We start from the raw sequence: 25,307 nt of genomic DNA on the forward strand, positions 1-25,307 counted from the left end.
CTTCATAACATATTCTCTTTTATCTGTGACAATCCAATGAGACGATCTGATCCAAAGGAAGTAATGCTGTGGTAGACCTGTGTCAACTTAATATTTATGTTCAAGGAGTACTTCCGCTGCTTTACGTGAAGCTTTGTGCACAGCGCCCTCTACAGGTGGGGAACGCAATACGAAACTCTGGGGATATTTTATTCAAAGTGAGTGACCATAAATCAAAGACATTCACTTAAACATTCATGTTCGGAGGTTGTCAAAGAGGGAAACAATTTTATTTTAAATACATGAAAGACTTCAATGATTTTTTTTTTTTTTTTTTGTATAGCAAAACAAGCTGTAAGCAAACAATCTGCAATGACAGCTCTCTGTTTTCCACTTGTTTAGTTGTTTTTGTCTGGACTGGTCCTTTTTTCCCCACTCTTCTCTGCGCAGTCGAGATTCGGGCACTGGTGCTACTCGGCAAGAAAGGAGATCACGTAACTTCCGGTCGCCATGGAGAAATGGCGTCGATTCTTGTTCGCAGCACGGTGTAAGGTGATGAGGTAGTCACGTGACCAGCGGTTCCGTTATTTCCTGCAGCAGCAGCAGCAGCGGCAGCAGCAGTGTCGGCGCTCGGCTCTCTCTCTCTCTCCCAGCTCCTCACTCCTCCCGCCCCGCTCTCTCCGCTCCTGCTGCCGCAGCACAGCCACGGTGTTGGTCGCTCGGTTACCGGTCGGAGAATCCTCCTTTTGACGCGCTCGGAAGGCCTCCGCGACACCGTCAGCACCGTTCAAGTCCCGGCGGAGACGGATATAAACACCTCGCATAAGATTGTTCTAATTTTAGCTGCGCCTCTTTTTCCCCACATTTGACAGCTTTTGTAAAAAAAAACAAAAGAAGAAGAAGGCAAGGAAAAGAGAAGATAAGTTGGTCCTCGTAATGGCGACAGCTGCGGTGTCTGCCCCTGCTGGCTGCGGCCCCAGCCCCGGCCCGGGGACCGAGCTGGTCCGCGGGCAGGCCTTCGACGTCGGGCCTCGGTACAGCAACCTCTCCTACATCGGGGAGGGCGCCTACGGGATGGTCTGGTAAGTTGGAACCGGAGCTTTCTCACGTTGGCCACCCCCCCCCCCCCCCCCTCGCTATACCGACCACTGCGTGACGTTTTGAATCCCGGTGTGAGGCACTGGAAAACGGGGTCCAGTTCCGATCGTCCACCGCGGCAGCGTTCCGCATCAAGTCAAGCTTTATCCAGTCTTATCATTTCAGTAACCACGTTGTCTTTATTTCATCCAATTCACACAACAAAACCAAATACACGAACTTCTGTGTGTTTGTTATACTTGTTTAGTTTCATATTGAGCTGACACTTGTCACCATCTCCATGTGTTGTCCCTCCTCTGCTGGTATAGCTGTGTTGTTGTGTTTATTTGTTTTGGGTTTTTGTTTTTTTTCATGATCTGCCTGGAAATGCACTGTGGGGGGTCTTCTGTTTGTATAGCCCATGGCTGGTTGCACACAGTGGCTATATGAAGACATTCAGACCAGAAAAAAACGCAGGCTGATCACTGTTTCTTCTCATCACTATGTGCACTGGCTTATTGATGGTGTGTAGATTGAACATCGTCTTTTACAATGAGTCTTGTTTTATTTCAGTATGCACTCTTAAAATGTAATTTTAGACACTTTAACCCCCCAAAAAACACCCCTTGTTTTTTCCCCCTGCAGCCTGTGGTAATGTGGCTGACCTTAAATGTGCATGCTGCACTGTATTACATAATACAGGGTTTCGTCCTTGCGTCTCACACAAGCGGCAGCAGTAGAAGTGTTGGTTCTTTTGTCTGCTGTGGTGAGAGGAGCTGCTGTGCTTTTTCTGAGAACGGTGGTTTGAAGCTCGGTCTGCCCACAGCGCGGAGGGAAAGATCTGCAAAGCGTCTTTCTCTCAACGCCAAGGAAGGCACACAGCGGCGGGCGTTGGAGGAAGAAAAGTCCACCAGATGAATTGGTGGTGGAATCTTTTGATTTGTGAAACTGACGGGATGTAGAAGTTGTCCTGCAGGTTGTTTTCGCTTCAGGCGAGGCACTGGAATGAGTAAGGGTGAAGTGGAGGTAAAATGAGGAAAAGGGTTGAATCCTGGCGTCTGATGGGATTCAACTTTTGGCTCTTCTGCCACTTTCAGCAACGCTTGATCGTCGCTACTTTTATAAGTAATCTGCATAAAAGAAGCAGCTGTAACTTAGACTTTTGTTGTTTATTGACTGGCTTTTCCCTTTTTTACCTGCCGCAACCTGTTCTGATTGGTCATGAAACTCCACAACTTCATGTTGTTCTTTCGTTCACTTCTTTTCTGAGTGGTCAACAGGTGAAACAAGGACTCCCGTCGTTTTAGTTGTAGGCGTTTGTGGACGATCCCGCAACAGTACCTTCAGCCTGTGTTCATGGATTGACAATGTCATCGTCCAGAACGCTATTGAGGCGATGTCAAAAGCAACGACCTTTCAATCTAAGAGCAACCGTTCAGATAAATTCAACCATTAAGTTAAAATTTGGCATTTCCCTGTCGGAGTAGCGACTATTAGTGGTCTTGACCCATAAATCCGGTTCTGTAGGTTGGCTGTGTCTTGTTGTGGTAAAGTGGCTTACCCTTTTAAAGTCATCCTCCAAAGGTCAACGGCTCGATCCATAGCTCCTCCTGAACCTTTCATTTGAATGAGCCTTCATCAGTTTGTGACCGAGGTCCTCGCAATATAGGCACAGCCAGTCTCGAGACACTGATGCTGGTGTTAAATTACAAGTTCCCAGTGCTGCATGTTGGCTGACAGTTTATCTGCAAGCCCTGCGGTGGTAAAGTTGTATTTTGGTGTGCCCAGATTTTGGTCGACTTCCTGGACGAATCAGAGGAAAGGGAGATTATTATTATTATATATATATATATATGTATACAGATCCATCTGTGATGCCAAAACTGAAATTACAAACCGATCAAAACCAAACAAAATCAGGATTTTTTTGTTTTTTTTGTTTCCATGTATAAGATTTTGTCTCAGCATTTGATGGACACTTCATGCATATTACTGACATAGTAATGTATCAATACAACCTCTTAAAGTCAATCAGATTTTTTATTTTGTTTTCTCTCTTATGCACAAACTCGTCTACCCCGTACTAACGGCTACAAGTGTGAAACAGTCATTTTTTTGCTTTTGTTTGCGGTGTGCAGGCACGCTCTTGGCTACCTCTTCATTGTTCCATGCTTCTGGCTTGCAAAGAGCCAGCTGGAGTGTGTTCACAGTTTGAAACCTGCAGTTTTCACTCCGTTGGTCATGTGGCTTTTGATGTGCAGCAACCAGCCAGAGCAGTGCAGCGTGCACTTTCACAGACATCCCTCAGTTTTCATCTGAAAGATATATATATATATATATATATATATGTGTGTGTGTGTGTCCCAGCGACTGCACTGCTGCATACCGGTGCTGCCGTCTTGTAAACACAACCCCCTCGGGTTTGCCTTCAAAAGAAACATTCTGAGTCAGGAAATCTGGCTGGACGCCTACATTTTGTGATATACGTTTACTCCCTGAACACATGTTTCACACTTGGAGGGTTTGAGGAAATTGAGTACAAGGCCAATAAGTGATGGTGGAAGAATGCAAATATAAATAGATCAAGCTAGTAGAATTATGATGAGGTTTGTTTGGTTTGTTTTTTGTTTTTTTAACCGTGGATTGGTTATTGTACGTCAGATGCTTGCATGATGGGCTCTGCTCACACTTCCCACATACCAGCTCTGCGTCGCATGTCCCCATACATCGAGCAGACTGCCGTAGTGACGAGGCGCCGTTTCTAATTTTAGTTTAAATTATATGCAACCCTTCAGTACAACAGTGTGGCCCTTGTTTATGCCACGTTCAACAAGTGGAAACGGAAAACTTGTGGCGTTTTTGGGGGGTCTGTTTACACAATGGCAGTCGCAACTTTTGGAAATGAAGACCACTCCCAAGAGGGAACTCTTTGAAAATGCTCCATCTTTATCTTTGTGGAAAGGGGAGGGGCTTCTCCTGGGACTTGGTAGTTTTATAGTTGAGTTGCCGTTAGTAACAATGCAGTTTTGCAGGAATATTTGTGTTCTTTTGTTAATGTTTATAGAATATTGTTCTCTTTGTGCATGGGTGCGTGCTTTCATTACAAAAATGGCCAACAGCACCGACTTGTGGCCTGGCATGCTCACTACATCGTTTTCCAGTGTTTCTGTCGTTTGCGTGTACGTAAGCTGACATCATTTTCAAGGTGTTGCAGCGTAAATGCGGAACTTTAGGTCAAATGCCTGCTTCTGTTAAATGTTGAAATCAAGTAGAATTTACTGGGATTTCAGGGATAACTGGTTCTTCCAAGGTACAATGACTGCACATTTACTAAAAAAAGAGAGTTGCATGCACACATTGATTAACAGACTCAATTAAACAAGAACTAATACGTCTGTCTGTGACTCTGCGACGCACTACTTTTCAAGCCGTGGACGAACTGGCGTTTTATCGCGGACTCCCTCGAAGGGCAAGGACATGAAGCTAGTGTCAACATTACTTGTCGGTTTCTCGAGTGACTTCCCGGAATATAAGCGAACGGAACCTGATGGGTTCCCTCATTGTTTCTCTTGAGCTTCGGCAGTTTTCCCCAAGAACTTCATCGCCGGGTTGAATTTCCCTCTTTCACTTCTTCAGTGGTGGAACAGTGGTGTGGAGGCCCGGCCCCGTCGGGCCTATTTCTGTTTTCAACAGCCCCTTGTGGAGGCCGCTCGTCATCGCAGGGCTTTCCAGCGGCGGCTCCTCCACAGCTCGGCGGCGCACCGAGAGCCTCTTAACTCGGGCTCCGGGGGGGGGGGGGGTTCACGCACGCCTCATGCTTACACAACCGCACAAGATGAGCGCATCCCCGCTCCGCTCCAGCGTTCTGAAGCTGCCGAGGCATATACTCGTCTCTCCAGCCCACACGCGCCAGCCATCGGATCATGGGGCAGCAGCCGCTGAAGTGGAACGTGTTTTTTGAAAAAAAAGTTTAGACATCTGAAAAAGCAGGGGCTCAGAACGGCACGTCTCGTCTGCAGCAGTTTTGGTCTCAAGCTCGACATTTTGTGAGGCGTTTGTCTTTCAATAGCTGCGTCGTATTTTGGCGTCTGGCGGACGAGGCACTCCGCACCGTGCTCGTTTTCACGAGTTAGCATTTTGCTTCGTAATATTACACGGACATGCAATATGCTTAGTATTGCGATAGTGGTTGGATTTCTGCAATGCACGTTAAGATTTGTTCTTTCTGAGCCGTTTCTCAGATTTCTATAAATACGTCATTTCGCTGGTATATTGTATTTACAGAGCGTGCTTGCTTAGCGCATGGGAATAAATATTTATTGCACTTCACTCAGTCTTTTACGATATGTGTATTGCATTAATATCCAGTAAATTCTTGAAGCGCCTACCTTGACTAAAGTGGAGGCATGTCGCAAGCTCGTTGGTGTGAGACAGTTTATCTTCTCGGGGTTTGGAGGGATCACAGTGTCTTGAGCTAAATTATGTCAAATTGACCTGAATGTGACCGCGACCTGGTTTATTTCCGGTGCTGAAGAGCAATGGGGTGAACGATGAAATGCTTCACTCCCTTGCCTTATGTATTGGAACCGATAATGTAACGCGAGCCACTAAGTTGCCCTGTCATGAAATCCACATGCAGAACTTGCAAACTCCACAAGAGAAGAGGACCTGAAAGCGTGCCGCCATGTTCCACTTCCTAACACGGACCTTGTGTAATGATTGATTGAAAGCGGCTCCACGTAAAGCGGAGCGGTTGCACCACGGCAGATAAACGGGCGGCGCTGCTGCTGGATTGCGATCAGGTCTGTGACGACGCCGGCCTCCGGTCACGTACGGACGCCTGAGAATATCCGGCTTTGCATTTAATCCGCATTTCTGTTGTACATTCGCGTTAAAACCATCCGATCTCGGAGAGGCTCCCGCCAATTGAGATGCTGGGATTGATAGTTTGGACCAATCGATTTAACCTTTTTGTTTTCTTAATGCCTTCCAGGGGGGGGCTTATTGAGTTACAGTCGTCTCCTCCGGTGCTCTGCCGAGTGCGACACAAGAGCAGCATTTAACAGGCGAAGTGCTTTGTTGCGAACACAGATCTTCAGTGTGTTGGGAGCAGTGAACCTCTGATCCCAATCGTGCTCCCCCCCCCCCCCTCCCCCTCCCCCCCACTCCCTCATTTCTGATCTCCTCCTAATCTCCATCCCCAGTCCTTGACCTGCCCCGGTTCCTCCCGTCGCCGCTGACGCTCGGCTCCATTCTTGCCACGAGCCGTCCTCTCCAAATGCCACCGTGGTGCCCGTCTCCATGGAAACCCCGTCTGCCTCTGACATCAGTCCCACCACTCCTCAGCCAATGGGGCGAGGGAGGGGAGAGAACGAGAGCCTTGACACGCTCAAATCTCCTCTTGTGCAATTCACAAGGAGGTGTCATGCGTCTTTTTTTTTTTTGGAGGAGCGACGTCTGGCGCGACAAGTATCTGGCGTACATACTTTCTGCACAAACCCTTGGGGGCTTTTTTTTTGTTTGTTTTTTTGATAATGTGACGTCAGACAGACGTTTACAGTAAGTTCATGCAAACTTGAAATGGGAGAAGTGTTCTCGCGTCTTTTGATCGTATCTCTTCACGGTCTCATTTCACAGTCGCTCTCGTCCGGGTCTCCGGTCTCCCTGAAACCCCTTTATGACTCACCTCATCAGTAAAAGTTGTGTCGATGCAAAACAAGAAGATGAAGCCGCTTGTTTATTTATTTATTTTTTTGTTTCAATGCTTCCTGCAACCTTGGGTGTTTGACATTGGTGTGTGTGGCTTGTAACTGTGAAAGGGGGGGGCTGCAGGATGTTGGAAAGAACCCGAGGTGATCGGAAAATGAAATCAGCAACACATACGCTGGGTCGTCTTGAGGTTGAACACACATGAATGTATATTGAAGAAGAAAACAACAAATCAATTTCAGGTTTAGTCTTGACTCAAGAGTTTCCATCGCGCGACTTTGAATATCACAGTTGCTTTGGGAACAGCAGCCAGTGTCAAAAGGCACCCAGTTAGCATATTTTCCCTTGAATATTCAACATTGTAAAAAAAAAAAAAAAAAAAACATTTATGTACACTCTTCTAAAAAAATCCATACTTAAATGATTGATTTCCTCCATTTTTACTCATTATTGCAACACATTGTGAAAAATCGTCACTCTTGCACTATAAATTATATCATATTGTTGTACAGTGTTAGTTTTTTTGTTTTTTTTTTAGCTTTCGGCAAATGTGTATTAAAAAAAAAAAAAAAAGGTTCGATGTTTTGATTTTGTTTATTTGCTTCTGAAGAACACCAGAGAAATATTACAAATCTGGAGTTTATTATTTTTGAGCTTTTTAGAGACTCTTCCCATTTTGGGTTTCATCACGCCTGTGTGTTGTTGTTTTTTTAGTCCTTCTCATTTTTACACCGACTCTTTAAATTGAACACGGTGAAGCCAAGAAGAGAGAGTCTGTGTCCCCGGATCAGTCGCCAACATCAGGAAATCAAATTTCTTAACATTTCACATTCATCCACTAGAGGATTGTGCGCATGGACAAAGGTTGTTACTTCCACTCACTGGCAGGGTCGTCGGGTTTATGGTCATTTTTGAAAACACGCCGTTGGAAGAGTGAGGTGTTTCAGGCTATTCCTCTGAGAACCTGTGAGAAAACCTGTTGAAAGGGTGTTTTAAAGAATTCAGCTTCATCTTAAAGAGTCTGAGGTCAATGTGCCTCACAGTTTGTGTTTAGTTTAAAAGATGCTGGGCCATGGTTGAAGAGTCCATTCTTAACCCTTTAGAGTCCAACACATTTCAGTTCAGGGATCACAATTAAGCATAATTTCATCCTGAGTGGGCTGGTAACATAGCCACGATAACCTTTTAAACTTTAACATTTTTCTTTGTTGTTTGACGCAGAGTATATGTGATTGGAAAATGTCGATATTTTCACAAAACCAAACTGAAAATTACTGCGGCGTCGACATAATGCATAATTTTTAAAACATAATTTTAATGAAACGTTCTGGTGTAAAATACAGTGAGACATTGTAAAATCTCCTCCGACAGTTGAGAGTTTGATAGCAATGAGCTGGGGAGCTTTCGACTGAATGATTTTCTCACTTTTACTTTATTTTATGAAATTCGTATGTTGTGTTTTATTGCGTTTTTTTCAGCACTTTGTGATTTTTTTATTTTTTTTAATTTTTATTTTTAGAGTAGAGTAGAGAGCTTTATTCCTCCCCAGGGGGAAACACAAACTTACAACAGCTCAATGTAAAAAAGATGCAGAAATTATAAAATTAAAATATGTAAACATGTGTAAATATCTAAACGAGCAAAAAATGAGCACAAAAAATAGAATAAGTTAAAAAAAAAACAAATTTAGTAAAAAAACCGAAAGAAATCCTCTAAAAATAGAGTAAATTGCCAGAATTGATATACACACAGTGTAGATAGGTAAAAGAGATATACTCAGTTTTTTTAATCTATGTGTAAAGCGCTTTATAAATAAACATTACTTACTTAGTTACACTTGAAGAAACAGTTAAATTTGAGGGAGTGGCACTGGGCTATAGTGAAACGGGATGTGGAGCGCCTCGCTCAGCAGCTGGGGACTGAAGGTCATGCAGGTGAAGACGGCAGCGGTTTGCCTCAGTGGGAATACCACGGGTTCAAATTCAAACTTATTTTACGTGTGGAGTTTGCGTGTTCACACCGCGTGTGCGTCGGTGTTCAGTTCTGAAGGTTTTTACCATTGTTGGCCTCCACTCAATCCTTTTTTTTCTTCTAATCCTGATTGTTCGTCCGAGGCGTTTCATTCGCATTAGCGACGTACGTGCATTCAATCAGATGTCGTGCGGACTGCTGGAATCGCTCAGTCAGAACACAGAGAGAAGAACCGAAGCGCTGGCGAGGAATACGTGTTCATTTAGCCTGATTGTGCTTTTTGTTGCGGTCTCCATGTGGGTCGGTTGTGTAATCCAGTAGCAGTCTGACGAAATTAGAGTAATGAAAAGGCTCCAGCTTTGGTTATATCGTTGGGAAAACTGCAGATAACCGTTCTGCGGGGTCAGAAATACAATGTGGAGATGGCAGGACACACAATGGTCATGTGCTCACATGCAAGAGTCTTTTTTTTTCTTCTTCCTTCTTCTTTAATGCGGACAGTGATTAAATCTGCGTGAGACGTTCTCTGAACACAACATGCACATCACTGTTCTTGTGTGTGTGCCCATAAATATTCAAATCATGCTCCCATAGATGGTACTTTTCCCTAAAAAGTAGCACATTATTATAAGAACAAGAAGATTTTAGTACAAAGACATTCTGAATTTAAGTAAATGGACGAATCCGATGATCGGCACGTTTGATTTTGTCAATTTTATGGCATATGCCCTCCAATGGGTCAATGATTAATTCGCTATAAGCGGGCCTCATAAACGTTTTGCGTCACGAGCAGGTGTGGTCATTCGTCTCTAACTGAAATGCATATAAAAAAGGTGAGCAAAACCTTATGGGAAATAACGACAAAACTCCCAGTATGCGCTGTGTAAACAGTCAGGAAGGACGACCTTTGTTCCTCTTAAAGTCTAAGGTGCGCTGGGGATTATTGCCAATGAATATATGAAATGAATGCAGTGTAAATTAAAGAAAAGAAGCACTCGCTGGTTTAACTGAAATGAATAATCCCAGTTAATTCAGTGGCTCTTAACCAGTCATTATAGTTGTTTTAACTCCTAAAAGGAGACATTTTCTAGTTATTTGACTTTGCTTTGAGCTCGCCGTTCTTTGTTTTGCGAGCGTTCGCCTTGCAGGTGTCGGGTAAATGTATCAAGACAATGGCTGTGCAGTAAAGTGGGTTACTGTGGTCGGCTAACACAGAAAGACGGATGTTTGTTGCGATAAGCAAAGAGGCAGCGGGCCGTCTAAAGTGTCACTTTGTGCAAATGAAAATTGTTATAAAAGTAAATGGCTTTTGATTTAAGATTAGCCTGTCAGTGGCCATGTTTATGAGAAGTAAATTGAGCTGTATGCCTCATCTACAGGTTAAAAAACAATAAATTCTCATTGATAATGAAATCATACCAAAAGTGTTTGTCAACGTATTGTTATATTAATTAATATGTAAATTAAATACTATTGGGGAAGTATTTTTAAAAGTGCAGTTTGTCAATATTGAAATAATGCTGCAACTCTGAATTTCTCCAATTTTAGCAGTTTGTTTCTTAATTATTAATGTCCAAGATCTCCAGGTATTGTTTAAAAGGATTCAGTCTGATGTTTTGCTGAATGGACGGAGGACAGACGCGATGCTGGATTTATAAAGATGAACAGGCTCCAGCTGTTTCGCGTGCCGACTTCAAATCAACAGCACAACACCAGCGGAATAACATCAAGCCAAAGTAATAAATAAAAGAATAGACCACTGACTAATTTCCAAAAAACAAAAATTATGCTTTTGCTTTTTTTTCTTTCTTCTCCCTCTTCTTCAAACTACTGCCTTCTAAAAATACATCTAGTCGTGTGTTGCTGTGATAATGAAAATACTGCAGATGACTAAAATAGTCTTAATATTTATGTGACTTAAAACATTTAAAGTCAGAGATTTCCTTGTGGAATAATGCTTCCTTGTTGGATATATAGAGTGAAATGAATACATGGTAATTGAAATGTTAGTTGTTATTTTAGTCTGATATCAGACTTTTTATTCTGGAACTGGATCCCTTTGATCTGCAGTGGTGTGTGTGTGTGTGTGTGTGTGTGAGTGTGTGTGTGTGTGTGTGTGTGTGTGTGTGTGTGTGTGTGTGTGTGTGTGTGTGTGTGTGTGTGTGTGTGTGTGTGTGTGTGTGTGTGTGTGTGTGTGTGTGTGTGTGTGTGTGTGTGTGTGGCCCCTGGCTGCTTTGTGTCTATGGACTTTACGCTCACACGCTAATATCTTCTCCCCCCCCACTCTTCCTTCAACCCTGCCCCTTCAGCATCGTCATGGTTACAGTGCTATTGCGTAACCAAGCTGATTCGGAGAAAAGCCTTGTATTCGCATCTCCATGGAAACCAAGCCCCCCCCCCCTCCTCGTCTTTAACTCTCTCCCCCACCCAGCGCTCCTCTTCCTCTGCACTGAGCATGCTCAGCAATTGTGAGAAGAAACAGGAAAGACCTCGAGCAGCAGAGTCTCTGCATGCAAGAGACGGCAGCGCAGAAAGGAAGTGACACAATCTTTCCAGTGACACGTTAACGTACCTTCGGAGGTGCGGTTCTGCGAAGCTTCTCGGGTTTGGTGACGCCAGTTATCGTCGCGCTACGTTGTCTTTGTTTTGTCCAGGCAAAATATCTGAAACCACAAAAGAAGTCCTGGATATCGGTGGGATGCATATGACTTGCATGGTGTTCTATTGAAATCGTGATCAGAATAACCTTTACAGGAGTGATTTTATAGTGTATAGAGACTCGCCAGATATTTTCCGATTAAGATCCTTTTAGAAAAGCCTGCTGGAACCTGTATTGTTTTCATTCTGATGAAGCTGACCACACTCACAACAACACCAGGAGTGTCGAAAATTCTGTATGCTTTGTTGAAGTGTTAAACTCCCAAGTTCAAAACAGCATAAACGGCACTCATGAGTCCTCTGGTAGTGTTGTCAACTGGTAGTGTGCATTTTGGGAAAATTAGCATTTTCCCTGATGAGATGGAGACGAGCTCGAATCGAACTAATGTCACCATCAGGTTTCGTTGACTGTCTTGGGGAAACAACGGGTTAAAAAAAAAAGACTAAACGAAGCTCCTCAAGCATTGGTCGACACACTATAAACCAGTGGTGTCGAACTCATTTTAGTTTACTCTGGAGGGCCGAACAAGTCAAACATAACATATTAAACTGCAGATCTGGACAATCCTTCTTTTGATCCTTTTGTAGCTGCAAGAATTTGCCAGTCTATTCTGAAATATACATATTAAAGTTAATCAGATATTATTATATTTGGGGGAAAAAACACAATATCTGTATCTGGATATCATATTTTTATTCAGGATTAAAACAATTTGTCATCATCTGGAAAACATTTTTGAGTTTACGTGTCTAAAGTATCACTTCACATAAATTGGACTCGTTGTTTTATTGTGAAAGGTGTTGCGTTGTGTGACCGCCACAGATGCATTAATAAATTCTAACCAAGAGCGGTTTTGAATGTCATTTTTGCCGATCTAGTGTTTTTAGAGCAGCCTCTGTCAGTTTTCATATTTATACTTAAAAAAAAAAAAAAAACAATCCCATGGCGGGCCAGATTAGATCCTCTGGCGGGCCACTTCTGGCCCCCGGGCCGCATGTTTGACACCTCTGCTATAAACGGTCTCAACTCCACTCCTCATCTTTTGGACTTTGGACTTCCTCAAAGAGTTCCTCCTGCATCATCTCCAAGCAAGACAAGGAAGTGAAGCGCTTGCCCCAGTGAGAGGACATGTTGAAATAAAGGTTGGACCACAGCTGCTCTCACTGCAGGGTGTAATGATTACACACAGATTACAGTAGTTCCAGGCGTTTTTCTTTTCTTTGGTTTTGGTTGCTCATGCAACTCATATCCAGATGTACTTTGTATATGAAAAGATACCAGTACTTACCAACTGGGACTATGACAGCAGCGACTCCACCAGGATTATGAATGGAACAGTCACATACACAGACCTGTTGTTTTTTAATTAAACTTCTATTCGGGCCGGTGTAAGACTTTAATTGGACACCAGCTTGATTTTCCTCGGGGTCTATATTCAATATCACACCGTTAAACTCTTTTTTAATTCTATTTACTATGGCCGCGGTGCGCATGCAATGTGATAAACAGTAGATTGTTTGAGAATGAATCCATTTTATTTTGTACCTAATATGCAACGTCGTCTGAATTGCAGTGGGTTTAGTCTTTCAGATATTTTCCCTCCCAACAATGGAGCTGAACTAAGTTTATGGTTTCCACAGCCTGTAGACACAATGCCTTATAAACCGCCGTCTGGCCTGTTTTCTTGTAAACTCATTCAGTCATTCTGGGGTGTGATTCAGTCTGGACGGACCTTGACTACCCACCGATCCAACTATTTACAGATGGTCTTAAATGCCCCACAGGCGTCAAATTACCGCTGCCCATGACTTGAATTCCTGTAATGCCTCACGTGCATCAGGAGAAGCCACCATTTACGCATTTTTTTCCAAAATACCTTGTATTGAGATTGCATTATAGCGACTACAGGTAACTAATGTTGTCCCTAAACGTCTCACTCGTACCAGTACTTGAAACTGGTTATCGTAACCTTTTATGCACCGGTAAACTCTTAATTTTTTTACTAAGATTCGATCACCGATTTGCTCACGACTTGGAATATTTTAATGTTGCTCATCTTTGTTCAACACTGCCTTCACACTTTTCTAAGCACCTCCGAAGCGTCAATCAAGTAAAGTATGTCGATGATGTAACTATTTATACCTCCTCCCTGCGACACTTCGTCAGATTCCTCCCGAGTGCCTCTCGTGCTTCAGAAGCTGCAGGAGTTTACAGATGCCCTCTGAAGACCTGCCCGAAGAGAATCATTGAGTCTCCTCTGAGTGCGTGCTCCAAACGGACACCCACAGCGCGACGAGAATGTCGTTTTCACTTGAAAACATTGGCTTTGCGGAGAACAATTGATGCTGGTCAAAATGCAAGGAGTAGTGATTTGACTTTTGTTTGTTATATAGGAACTATCCTCTATATAGAGGAACTGTAACTGCCTCAATTTAGTCACGCTGACTATAATTATCTTGGATTGGTGATTTATTACATGACGGATTATGGACGGTTGCTTGTCGGTCCATCAGATAGAACCGCCACGATACAAAAAAAAATCACCTGGACTTGAGACGTAGTAGCAGGTGATGTCAGCCCGGCACTCATTATGAATACAGAAAGCCATAAAATGCCTCACGATATCCACTAGTATTTGCTACGCTTAGGCAGCCCTGGTCCTAAACCGGCACGGTGGTGAACATTGTGACACGGGAGGTGAGCTGTGTGACGTAATCTGTGGAAATCGGTGTGACTGTTTGGAAAACTGCTGTGAAATCGTGGCCCGTCTGGCCAGGATCTCATCTGGGCTCGGATCGTTGAGTATCGTAGCTATCTGCTTCTTCTTCTACTCCACACACACACACACACACACACACACACCCACGCTTTCCTCTCACACAAGTGGAAAGGAAGGTCACTCATATTTCCCCCGCAGAAGGCTGGCACACTCGTGTTTACATTTCAGTCCTGACACCCCCATCGCTATAGCAACTCCTTTTCTTATTTAGTCCCACTGTGTGGGTGTTCTTCACTCATCTCTCTGTTGGTAACGTGCAGGAATAAAACCTCTTTGGCTGGACGCGCAGCCTTCAAGCGCCACAATCTAAGGAATCCGTCAAATGCTGCAGGCTTTCCATATTTGCTAACCCTTTGGCTGGTTGCGCAGCCTTTGAGAGGGTTTTTTTTTTTTTTTTTTGCGAATAGCAGCATGTGGCAACGGCGAGGAGTTGGACGAGCTGGCAGCGGCGGTTGGTGTTTGTTGGCGGTACTAGGTCACTTGGACTTGGTTTGGATGTGTCAGATCCTGTGCACTGACGATGTCTGGGCGTGCTGTTCACCCAACGCCAGACTGGAAATTGTCTGTCTCGAAGACATGAAGTAGGCGTGCTGGATTTCCATTATGCACCGTTGCTTTAATAATTAAACAATTCTATTGAAAAATAATAAATACACAAGCGACACGGTTTCCGACAAGGGATGAGCGAACGTGTGAAGAAGGTCGAACAGCCCTGAAGTTGATAAAAAAATAAAAATAAAAAAAAGAGCCAGATATTCCTCAGTGGACGTGTCCGGACCTGGAACGTGTCGACGTTGCTCATCACAGGCAGTGCTGAGAGTCATGAGTCAAACTGAACAGTTTGTCTGTTGAGTTTTAGGCAAGTTCAGACACTCCGGTACATTAAATGAAACAAACAAACAAAAAAAAAAAAACCCCAAACAATACTTTCACTGTATTCTCCCATTTTGCTTCAGGCGGCAGATGAATCCGTTTCGGCACGTTGACAAAAATGTATGATTCGAAGCATGCAAAGTAAACAAATTTAAATGTTTGTTGGACTTGATTTTACTGTATAGTGCGTGAAAATAATGGGTGAGGACATTTCTCCATGAAAAATGCTCATTTTACAATTCAGAATATTTTTACGATGTCGATGAATTAGATCACAGATTTGTCAATATACCATCGAGAGCAGTATATTCATCAGACAAGACTGAACTGCAATAAATAGTTTTTATGAGCACGTATTACGATGATGATGAGTCCGAGTCTGACGCTATTTTATCTTTTACCATTGAACTCCGCCATGCTTCTTCACCTCTGTTTATGCCGTACGGATAAACGAGTCCTTGCGGGTGACGTAAAAAAAATAAAATAAAATGCTATCACAAAGCCGTAGCGTTTCAGCATTTACATTTGAATCATCCAACAGTCATTCCGACGTCGAGTTGTGCTTTAAGCAGCGTAGCAACAGAGCTAATCAAGTAGCCTACGTAGTAAAATCCCGATATAAACAATGGAGGGAAGGCTTTCATATCCTACGACAATATGTGTCGTGATGTCGCACAGCTCTAATTGCCACCTTGTCAGGCTGGAACTGCAGGTTGTCTATTCATGAATGCTCGCCGCCGGCTCTCGCGTGCGAGTGGAAACTTCGCCACTCGCTCCCATCGGCCACTGGTTCCCACTTCCCTCTCGCCGATTTGTAATCGAAACGCTTTTAGAGCTCAGATTAACACCCTCTTGCTACTCTTCCCTGACGTGGAGAAAATAAATGAGTAGATTAAGATCTTCGCTTGAGCGATGGGATGTAAAGAGGCCGACTGGTCGTCCCCGCGCCGATCCAACAGCGCATTCAACGGAGACAGATGAAGGACGCCTCCACTTGAAGCCTCCAAATGAACAAAACAGTTGGGAGTCAGCAGGTGGCAGGACCGGATCTGGTCCTGGTGCTTTAATTTCTGTTCAACGTGCTCATTATCCAATCTTTATTTAAAAAAAAAAAAAGTGAATACTTTGATTCCCACCTGAGGATCTTGTCACAAAGAGATCAGCAAATGTTCCTGTAGGACATTAAGTCCTCACACGACGCTGCACACTTTCATTCCGCTTTGTCGGGGGGGAAGAAAAAATAGCATCTTTGGTGAGTCAGTGAAGTGTTGGCTTTATGAAAGTCTTGCTCTCCCGGATACTTTTGCCCATTTTTACTACTTATACCATTCATTTCTTCCCTCTCGATTCACATTCTGCCCAAGCAGGATTGGTCACACTGTGCACATTATGGTCATTATAACTCTTTTCACAGCACATAAAGTTTCAGTCTCGGCTTAAAAAAAAAAAAAAAGATTGATGCGAAAATAAACAGTGCAACATGAAAGGTGTATACCACCTAATCTTTGTAAATATCCTTTTTTATTTATTGTTCGACGTGCCAGACGCAGGCATCCCGTGCACGCGTACGTGTTTTGTAATTTCCTGTCAATATTCTGCTGCTCTTTACTGGATTTCAGAGGCGGGTAATGCAGCAGAGAGGGAAGAAATGTGTTTACATGTGTCTGTGATGTGGATGGATTGTAATATTTTTTTTTTACACATTTATTGTGTTAAACACATTGTAATGTACTGACCTTCATTCTTATATTTCCTTGTTTTCTTTTAATGTTTTTTTTTTTTCCTTCCTCCCCTCAGCTCTGCTTATGACCGGGACAATAAGATCCGCGTGGCCATTAAGAAGATCAGCCCCTTCGAGCACCAGACGTACTGCCAGCGCACGCTGCGAGAGATCAAGATCCTGCTGCGCTTCAAGCACGAGAACATCATCGGAATCAACGACATCATCCGCACGCCCACCATCGACCAGATGAAGGATGTGTATCCTTACCTGAGACGTTCGGGCGGCGTTGCGTTTTCTCCTCGTTAGATGCTGGTCTCGGCACTCGAGATCCACTTTTCTTTCCACAACAGCCACCTGTTGCCACGGGCTTGACGGAGTTGCTCTTCACCGTGGCCTAATGGAAGCACACTGGGCGCTGTGAGTGTGCGGGTGTGTGGTTGCTGCTTACGTAAAAGCCATAGATTAAAGCTTGCACCCATTCGGCTTGCTGCAACCTCAAAATCGTACATTTATCCTCTCGTCTCGGGATCGTTTTCTACACAAAATTTGCTTTATTCATAAGTTTTCAAGGCAGATTTTACCTCAACTCGACGTGGCCTCTATTGAAAGCAAACCACCAGTGTATTTTACTTCGCAGGTAAAAGATTAATCTCTAATAAACTAAACTGATTCTGAATAAAATCTTCAATAATTGTAACACAAATCCACCAATACAATTCTTCAATAAACACCCCGTATTTTTCTTTTTTTTTTTTTTTTCTTAGCATATGAACAACAAACTTCATGCATTAGGCTACACAGTAGATCATGGATTTGTTAACGCTGTATACACTACATATTGTGAACATTTTTTATATATTTTAAGGTTTTCATGTTCTGCAAATTCAAAATTACTACTTGATGATAAATCAGGATCTCTTTGATAACGAAAAAAATGTGCATTTAACTTATTCAGGATCCTTTTACACGGCAGGGAAAGTGCTCGGCTTTCGTGTTTTCGTTTCACAGACACCAAAAACACAATGAAAGTTTTTTTGTTTTCACTTATTAAAAGCAAAGGACTCCACCGGCTGAGTATAACGACTTTTTAAACTCTACAAATATGATTTTCATCTCTTATTTTTTGATACTTTAATATTTGAACGTGTATTGTAGTTATTTCCTTCATATTAGATATACAAGTATTGCTGCAAGTTAACCTAAAGAATGAACATTTGCACACAGTCCTGCATTTCTGAGCTGGTTTTATGGCCTTGGGAACTTTCAGCTTCGAGTGAATTTCTCAAACGTATTGACGCTGCTATATTTAGGCTGTCTGCCATTGATTTTGGTTGACTTTGCCTCCTTTCGCAGCCCGATCAGATGTCTCTGCAGTCGTTGAGAACACTGTATCGTCAGCATAAAGGAATCCGAGCGTTGCTCCCGCATTATACCAGCACAGCCTCTTTAACCTGACCCGTGCAGATATATTGTCCAGGATCTCATGGAAACGGACCTGTACAAGCTGCTGAAGACTCAACACCTGAGCAACGACCACATCTGCTATTTCCTCTACCAGATCTTACGAGGGCTCAAGTACATCCACTCCGCCAACGTGCTACACCGCGACCTGAAGCCCTCCAACCTCCTGCTCAACACCACCTGTGATCTCAAGGTGACCACTACTTCTCCAGCTCTTTTAAGCAATAATCGCCATTTCTTTGAATTTTTCTCTTGACTTATGTTTTTATAGCAGTGGACAGGAGGTCAGTGGTTGAATTAAATGTTCTGCAAATGCATTATTGGTAGCAATAAGTAGTTAAAAAAAAACAAAATTGTTAACCATCTGACCTTTTCATGACGTTGCTCCCCTTTTTCTTACTGTCGTCCGAGAGCAAGAATGTATTGTATTTTCTGGATTAATGCTCACATCCGAGTAGGAGTTGGGTTTATGAATTAACTGAGTTAATTATATGGTGCAGCACATGATATCTGCATACTGTTTCTCTGAGAGAACACTGGCCTTCAAAATTCAAAAGCTTACAACAAATGATCATTATTAACCATCCAGAAGGAAAAACGAATCTAAACGGAAAAGTGCAAGAACTGAGTGACACAACACTGCTATTCATTTCATTATGGTGCCATTCGTTAATTTTTTTTAAGCTAAATATATTTACTTTAATCTCAACAATTGTTATTGTTGTTATTGAGATCATAAAAATAGTTTTTTTTTTGTAATTGATCGATTAATGCTGAGCTTGTTGCATTAATTGCCGCTGGCCTCGCTGCAGATCTGTGACTTCGGGCTGGCTCGCGTGGCGGACCCCGACCACGACCACACCGGTTTCCTCACGGAGTACGTGGCCACTCGCTGGTACCGCGCCCCGGAGATAATGCTCAACTCCAAGGTGAGCGCGCGCTCCGCCACACGCCCATACAGCGACGTGCCAAGATGTGTCACGCTCGTTTTAAGTGGCCCGCCTCCGTCGTGGTATTTTTTTGCATTTGTTTGACACGGTATTTGTGTGCCTCTCTTTCAGGGCTACACCAAGTCCATAGACATCTGGTCAGTGGGCTGCATCCTGGCTGAGATGCTGTCCAACAGGCCAATCTTTCCCGGGAAGCACTATTTGGATCAACTGAACCACATTTTGGGTATTAAATCTCTTTACTTGTTACAGTGGTGGCTTCTTTCAATTGAAAGAAGCTGAATTCTGGTATCGATGTAAGATATGAGCGACATATGTGTATATATATAATCTGCCTTAAGCTGCTTTTGGGTTGAATCTTTGATTAGGGAGCATCAGAAAGTCATAGACTGTGATTCAGCACAATTCTTTTCCCCCACTAGAAACAATATCTTTGTATTTGTATGAGAGAGTTATTATTAGATTGTACAGAGTAACTGGAGTACATTTCACAGCTCGAATTAAAACCTGCGGAGTGTCAAGTTGCTCCCAGAGTCCCGGATTTTGATGATCTGCTTTAAGGCTCATAGAGTTAGACCTGGCTTCAAAAAGCGACGTCTCTCTTAACTGTGTGAGATACTCAACCGTGAGCCTTTCTCAATCGATAGTTAACCAGCTGAGTGATGTCAGGAGACGCGTGGAAGAACGTAAACCGTCGCTTTTTGTGCCGACATGCAGGAGTACATTGTGAATATTCAACTCAATGTCTTTTTTACAAAACCTAAAAAGGCAAAAACATGAAAAAATGTATACAATTTCAAAATGTTTAAGTCTTTTGGTACAAATTACAGTGACATATCTCATCTTTGTACCATTTCGGGCAGCCTGGATTCTTCTGTTCTCATGACAGAGGATTTGCAGCAGATAAACCAGAGGAAGAATACTTTATTTAATACTTTATTGGTCACATAAACAACTAATGTGCAGTGAAATTTTCTCTCTGCATTTGAAACTGCCTGACTCAAGGATCCTCAGTTTGTAACCTCTTAGTTGTGGGATTCAAGCCTACAAACTTCAGATCCCAAATCTGCTTCTTTAAGCTTGAGGTGGCCACTTTCTGGTCTAAACAGGCCCTAAGATCACTACTATTTTAATGTTTCCTTCGTAATGTTTACAATTTGCGTTCCTAACCTGTAGGTTAGAATTGGCCTTCTAGTGGTGCTAATCGCTGTTAGGCTTTGATAATTTTGATAAAAAAAATTAATAATAGAGGCTCTAAAACTTTACAGTGTCTATATGCACCAATCATAATTCTTATGTATATCAATGAAACTAAAACCTCACACTCTGTGTGTTGCTCCAGAGAGCTTCCAGTGGCTGTAATTACTGTTGTTTAAAAAAAAAAATTTTTTTTTAATGGTTATGATTTTTTCCCAGACTGAGCTGCTGTCCCAATATATCACGTTTCTCTTCGTCTCTCAGGAATCCTGGGCTCCCCTTCTCAGGAGGATCTCAACTGCATCATCAACATTAAGGCCAGGAACTACCTTTTGTCGCTGCCTTTCCGCGGAAAGGTCCCGTGGAACCGCCTCTTCCCCAACGCCGATCCCAAAGGTCAGCGCCTGGACAGCCGCAGCCTGAGCACCCTCGTGGGATTGCGTGATGATTTGTATTTCAGTATGAGGGAGAGAGCAGCTTGTTTAAGGTTGCTGCTTTTTAGTGACGTTTCAGCGTTTCTCAAGCGGTCAAGAGGTCGGGTTTACACAAGCTGCAGACCCACAATAGTCTGGAACAAGTCAAGTTTATTTATTTTTTTGAACAGGACAGGGGGAAAAAAAGTGCAGATGCATTACATAAACTGATGACATTACACATTTTCCTGCACTGAGTCACCACTCACTCTGTCATGCTTCACATTGATATCACTCCCTGGAGCTTTCTCTGATTAGATGAGAGATGCTGCTGCAAAGCTCCTCCTCCAGAAAAACTGCTGGATCACCACTGGGGTTGAATGTGGATCTTGGAATGTGTCAGAGCAGTTTGTTTGCCCGGCCTCTGAGAAATCAGTGAAGTGAAAACGCGCTTAATCGTCTGTATCACACTGGCAACAAATGTAGTTTCACAATAGTGTTTTAACACAATAATTCACAGTGTTGCTCTCTAATTTGACCTTTTTCATCACCAGTTTTAAAAAAAAATTAAAAGGAAAAAAACCTCATGTCAATTTTGGAGAACATGTAAACGCCCACACTGAAAGCCCTGGCTGGTATTTGAACCCACAACCTTCTCGCTGTGAGGCAAGAAGGTCCAGGTGAGATTGGATCTGGAATAAAATGTAGGAGAATATTAAAGGTTCACGTCGTGACCGGTCAGACTCGTACCACAACAGAATTTCACCGTCGATCCGCAGAGTCTGGAATCAAGCGTACAGCCTTCATCGACTAAAGGTTTTATAGCCCTGCAGCTGTGCTCAGCTTTTTTTTTCGTTAGGGGATGCTGTGATGCCCCCTAGTGGACAGTGGAAACTCGGACGAATGTGAACCTCCTGTCGCCCTGTTAAACGTCGTCTTCTTCTTCGTCTTTCAGCTTTGGACCTCCTGGACAAGATGTTGACCTTTAACCCCCACAAGAGGATCGAGGTGGAGGAGGCCCTGGCTCACCCCTACCTGGAACAATATTACGACCCCACAGACGAGGTGAGACTCTCGGGCTGCTTTTTAAGGTGGTCTGCTGTGAATTCTTATTATAAACAAGTACGTTTGGGGCATTTAAGGGATTATTGTTGATTCAGGGAAGAGTTTAAGGTGTCCTATGGTCATAAAATGTGATATGATGATGATAATACTAATAACTTTATTTATTTATATTGCAGTTCTCATATGTAAAATGCAGTGCTTTCGATTTAAAAAAAAAAAAAAAGAGAGAGAGAGAGAGAGAATCCATGAAAACATGTACATCAGTTTCAATATTAAAAGCGAGGAAGCTTTAAATGTACATTAAAACAAATGCATCTATGTCAGAAACAGGAAAACACAATTGTGGCTGCACAGCATGTCGTGGGTTTTTCTATTATCACAGTATCAATATCCCGAAAACAGATTGTACTGCTGTAAAGGATGTTTCCATTATGTCACGCTCTCGCTAAATATCGAGACATAGGATAGGTCGATGGATACTTTAGCTACTTTATTCCTCTTGAGGGAACACGGTAAACGTTTGTTTTGGCTGTTCAATTACACAACAACCAGCAAGTCCCTGCACAGAAAAGTGTTAAACCGCGTGCCGTCTCCATGTAAACAGGAAAAATGCAACATTGGTGAATTCTCCCTGCAGGTGTATATATGTACTGTATATGTGTACACATATGTGCACATATAATATAGGAAAACGGCCAATTTTATATATGTCACATATATAAACACAAATAAAACAAAAACTAATGACCCGGCATGCAAACTATATTGTAGCATTTTTATTGTTTTTTTTTGTTTAGTGACCTTTAGCAAAAAAAATACTGCTGTTTTACACATCTAATTTTTTTTTTTACGAAAACTGAAAAGTGGTACGGTCTCCAGCAGACGCTTCTGGACTGTCTTGATGCGTCTCCCCTTCTCTCTGCTGCCCCCTGTAGCCCGTCGCCGAGGCGCCATTCAAATTCGACATGGAGCTGGACGACCTCCCCAAAGAGACGCTGAAGGAGCTCATCTTTGAAGAAACTGCACGTTTCCAGCCGGGCTTTAGGTCCTAACGGCTCACGCGGGTAAGCCCGCGTTCAGGATAAACGGATAAATTCTGCACCGGTGGCGATTTTTTTTTTTTTTTAAACTTGACCAGTTCCAGACTTTAAACACACACACAAAAATAGCAGCAACCAATAAATAAGTTATTTTTTGCCAATAAAAATCCCTTTGGCTACTATTTTCTTGGAAATCAGACCCTTTAAGTGTTGAAAATGCTCCGTTGCCATGGCAACCGGGGAAAACATGCTGCTAACGCGAGCACACCGCAGTTGCAGTAAATAGTTCTTCTGCACATGCGCAATAGCGCATAGCGCATGTGCAGAAGAACTATTTGCTGCAACTGCGGTGTGCTTGACGATGGACAATAACAACAAATGGTGCAAAAAAAAAAAAAAACAAACAACCCCCGATGCGTTTTGACGGAAACGGAGCCTCGATAAATGGAAGTAGCATCAGGGGGTATCTTTATCTATCTTTTCCCACATTGGTGATCATCGGATGTGACGTTCTCCACCCCCCCACCACCACCACCACCCCCTTCTGATCCCCTCATCCCTCCAGCTGCTGCTTGGCAGGAGCCTGGGTGAATAATAGCCATCGGCGCCGCCGCTCATCCGCTCGGCGTTTAATTACTATGTTTTCATTTCTGCAGTGACAGAAACCGCAACGATTCCAGTGTAAAAAAGCTACAAAGTCGTCTATACATTTCTAATGTATACAAGTGTGATGTTGATCGGTTCCCAGCTTGTTTTCTTTGAAGTCTGTGAACCAAAAAAATAGAATCCTTTGATCCTTTTCCAAAAGACAGATGCAAGCTTTTCTTTTTTTTTTTTTTTTAATCAGGGTTGAACGTTGGCCCGCCCCACATGGAAAGAACCTATATGAGTCATATATTGTCATATATGCGCATATATGAAACCTATACGCAGTTTATATGCACATATATGCTGCATATATGTGTATATATGCCACGTATAGGCAAAATTGAGGTGCATATATGTGAATATACAGGCCATATAGGTCTCCTGTACTGCTTCTTTATTTCCACATATATATACATATATAGCCCATATCTCACTTTGGCAACTGTCATACATTATCAAGTCAATAACTAAGAACTAACTAAAAAATAATTATGCAAGAAGAACATATAGGGGCATATATGCACACATATATACGTGCATATGTGTACCTATATAGATACCTGTATACATGTATATGTGTACACATATATGTACATATAATATAGGAAAACGGCCAATTTTATATATGTCACATATATTAAAAACCTATATTAAAACATATGTTTATATAGGTTCTTTCCATGTGGGGCAAGAGGCTCCAATCCGGCCAAACCACCAAGAAAATTGCACAAATCTCAAAGAAAACATCTTTTTTTTATTTTTTTTATTGAAATGTCTTAAAAGTAGCACACAACACTGCGACCTGCGCTGAGACATCGGTGACGATGACAATGAAAGCTCTCAAACTAGTGTTGAAAACACCCATAATGCAACAGCTGATAAGGAGATTTATTTTGCTGACATTTCGCTGTATTGTTATATGGTTTCGTAAAAACAAAAACACGGGGGACGTTTCCATCACGCGGCACAACAGAGAGAACCTCGATTTATAGAACGTGTGTTTGCCGTTGGCCGGAATCTCACCATCTCCACCGTCTTCTTTCCTCTCTGCAGGCGTTTCCTGCGGCCTGGCTCCTGCGTTGGCGTTGCACCTCCCCGCCTCCACGCTGTTGCTGTGATTTTTTTTTTTTTTTTTTCCCCCCCCGTTTCCGTTTGTCGCCGTGCTCGAGTTTCGTCGTCCGCGTCACCTGGATTCCTTGGGTCTCGCTCGTCAAGTCCACTTTGCTCAGGAATGGCGTCAGGAATCAATCAATCAGTCATTCTCCGTCTGGTTTTATTTTTTTTTGGCGGGGGGTGGGGGTGGGGGATTACATCACAGCGTACAGTTTGGGAACGGGGGGGGGGGAATGGTAACTGTGTTTTCAAGCCAAGATAAACGTGTGTGTTGTGTGTGTGTGCGTGTGTGTGTGTGTGTGTGTGTGCGTGTTTAGCTTTGATCGTTACGACTCAAGACCTTTAACGTGGGAATCCAGCGTTTGAGACGCGCCGTCGTGCGGTTTGTGGCGCGGGATGTTTGAGCCGCACAAACCGCCGCGAGGGAAACCGGGGAGAAACGTGAGGAAATTGGGAGAAACGGAAGGCCTTTTGAGTTTTTCTAAACCTTCGTGGCACTGCAGTGATCTCTGTCCTCACCTTTCTCTCTACAAAGAAGAAAACCCAAATTAAATCACCTGATTTATGCAAATCATAGAATCAGCCGGGGGGGGGGGGGTCGATGAGGATCTATACTTTTATCAAACTTTCATATTTTGAACCTTAACGCT

The 25,307-nt window shown here is 42.9% G+C and overlaps 1 protein-coding gene across 1 annotated transcript; it reads left to right on the plus strand.

Moving 5' to 3' along the window:
• The first annotated feature begins 890 nt into the window (after positions 1–890).
• Positions 891–24,718, plus strand: mapk1 (mitogen-activated protein kinase 1). Its single transcript, XM_080500067.1, has 9 exons — positions 891–1,061; positions 16,845–17,027; positions 18,235–18,424; positions 19,044–19,160; positions 19,293–19,407; positions 20,643–20,774; positions 21,747–21,856; positions 22,792–22,920; positions 24,598–24,718. Exons 1-8 carry the CDS (start codon positions 916–918, stop codon positions 22,906–22,908), a joined length of 1,110 nt encoding a protein of 369 aa, XP_080356193.1. The 5' UTR covers positions 891–915; the 3' UTR covers positions 22,909–22,920; positions 24,598–24,718.
• Positions 24,719–25,307: the final 589 nt, after the last annotated feature.

This window comes from Blennius ocellaris (genome assembly GCF_963422515.1).
Source record: "Blennius ocellaris genome assembly, chromosome: 7".
In the NCBI taxonomy this organism is placed as follows: Eukaryota; Metazoa; Chordata; class Actinopteri; order Blenniiformes; family Blenniidae; genus Blennius; species Blennius ocellaris.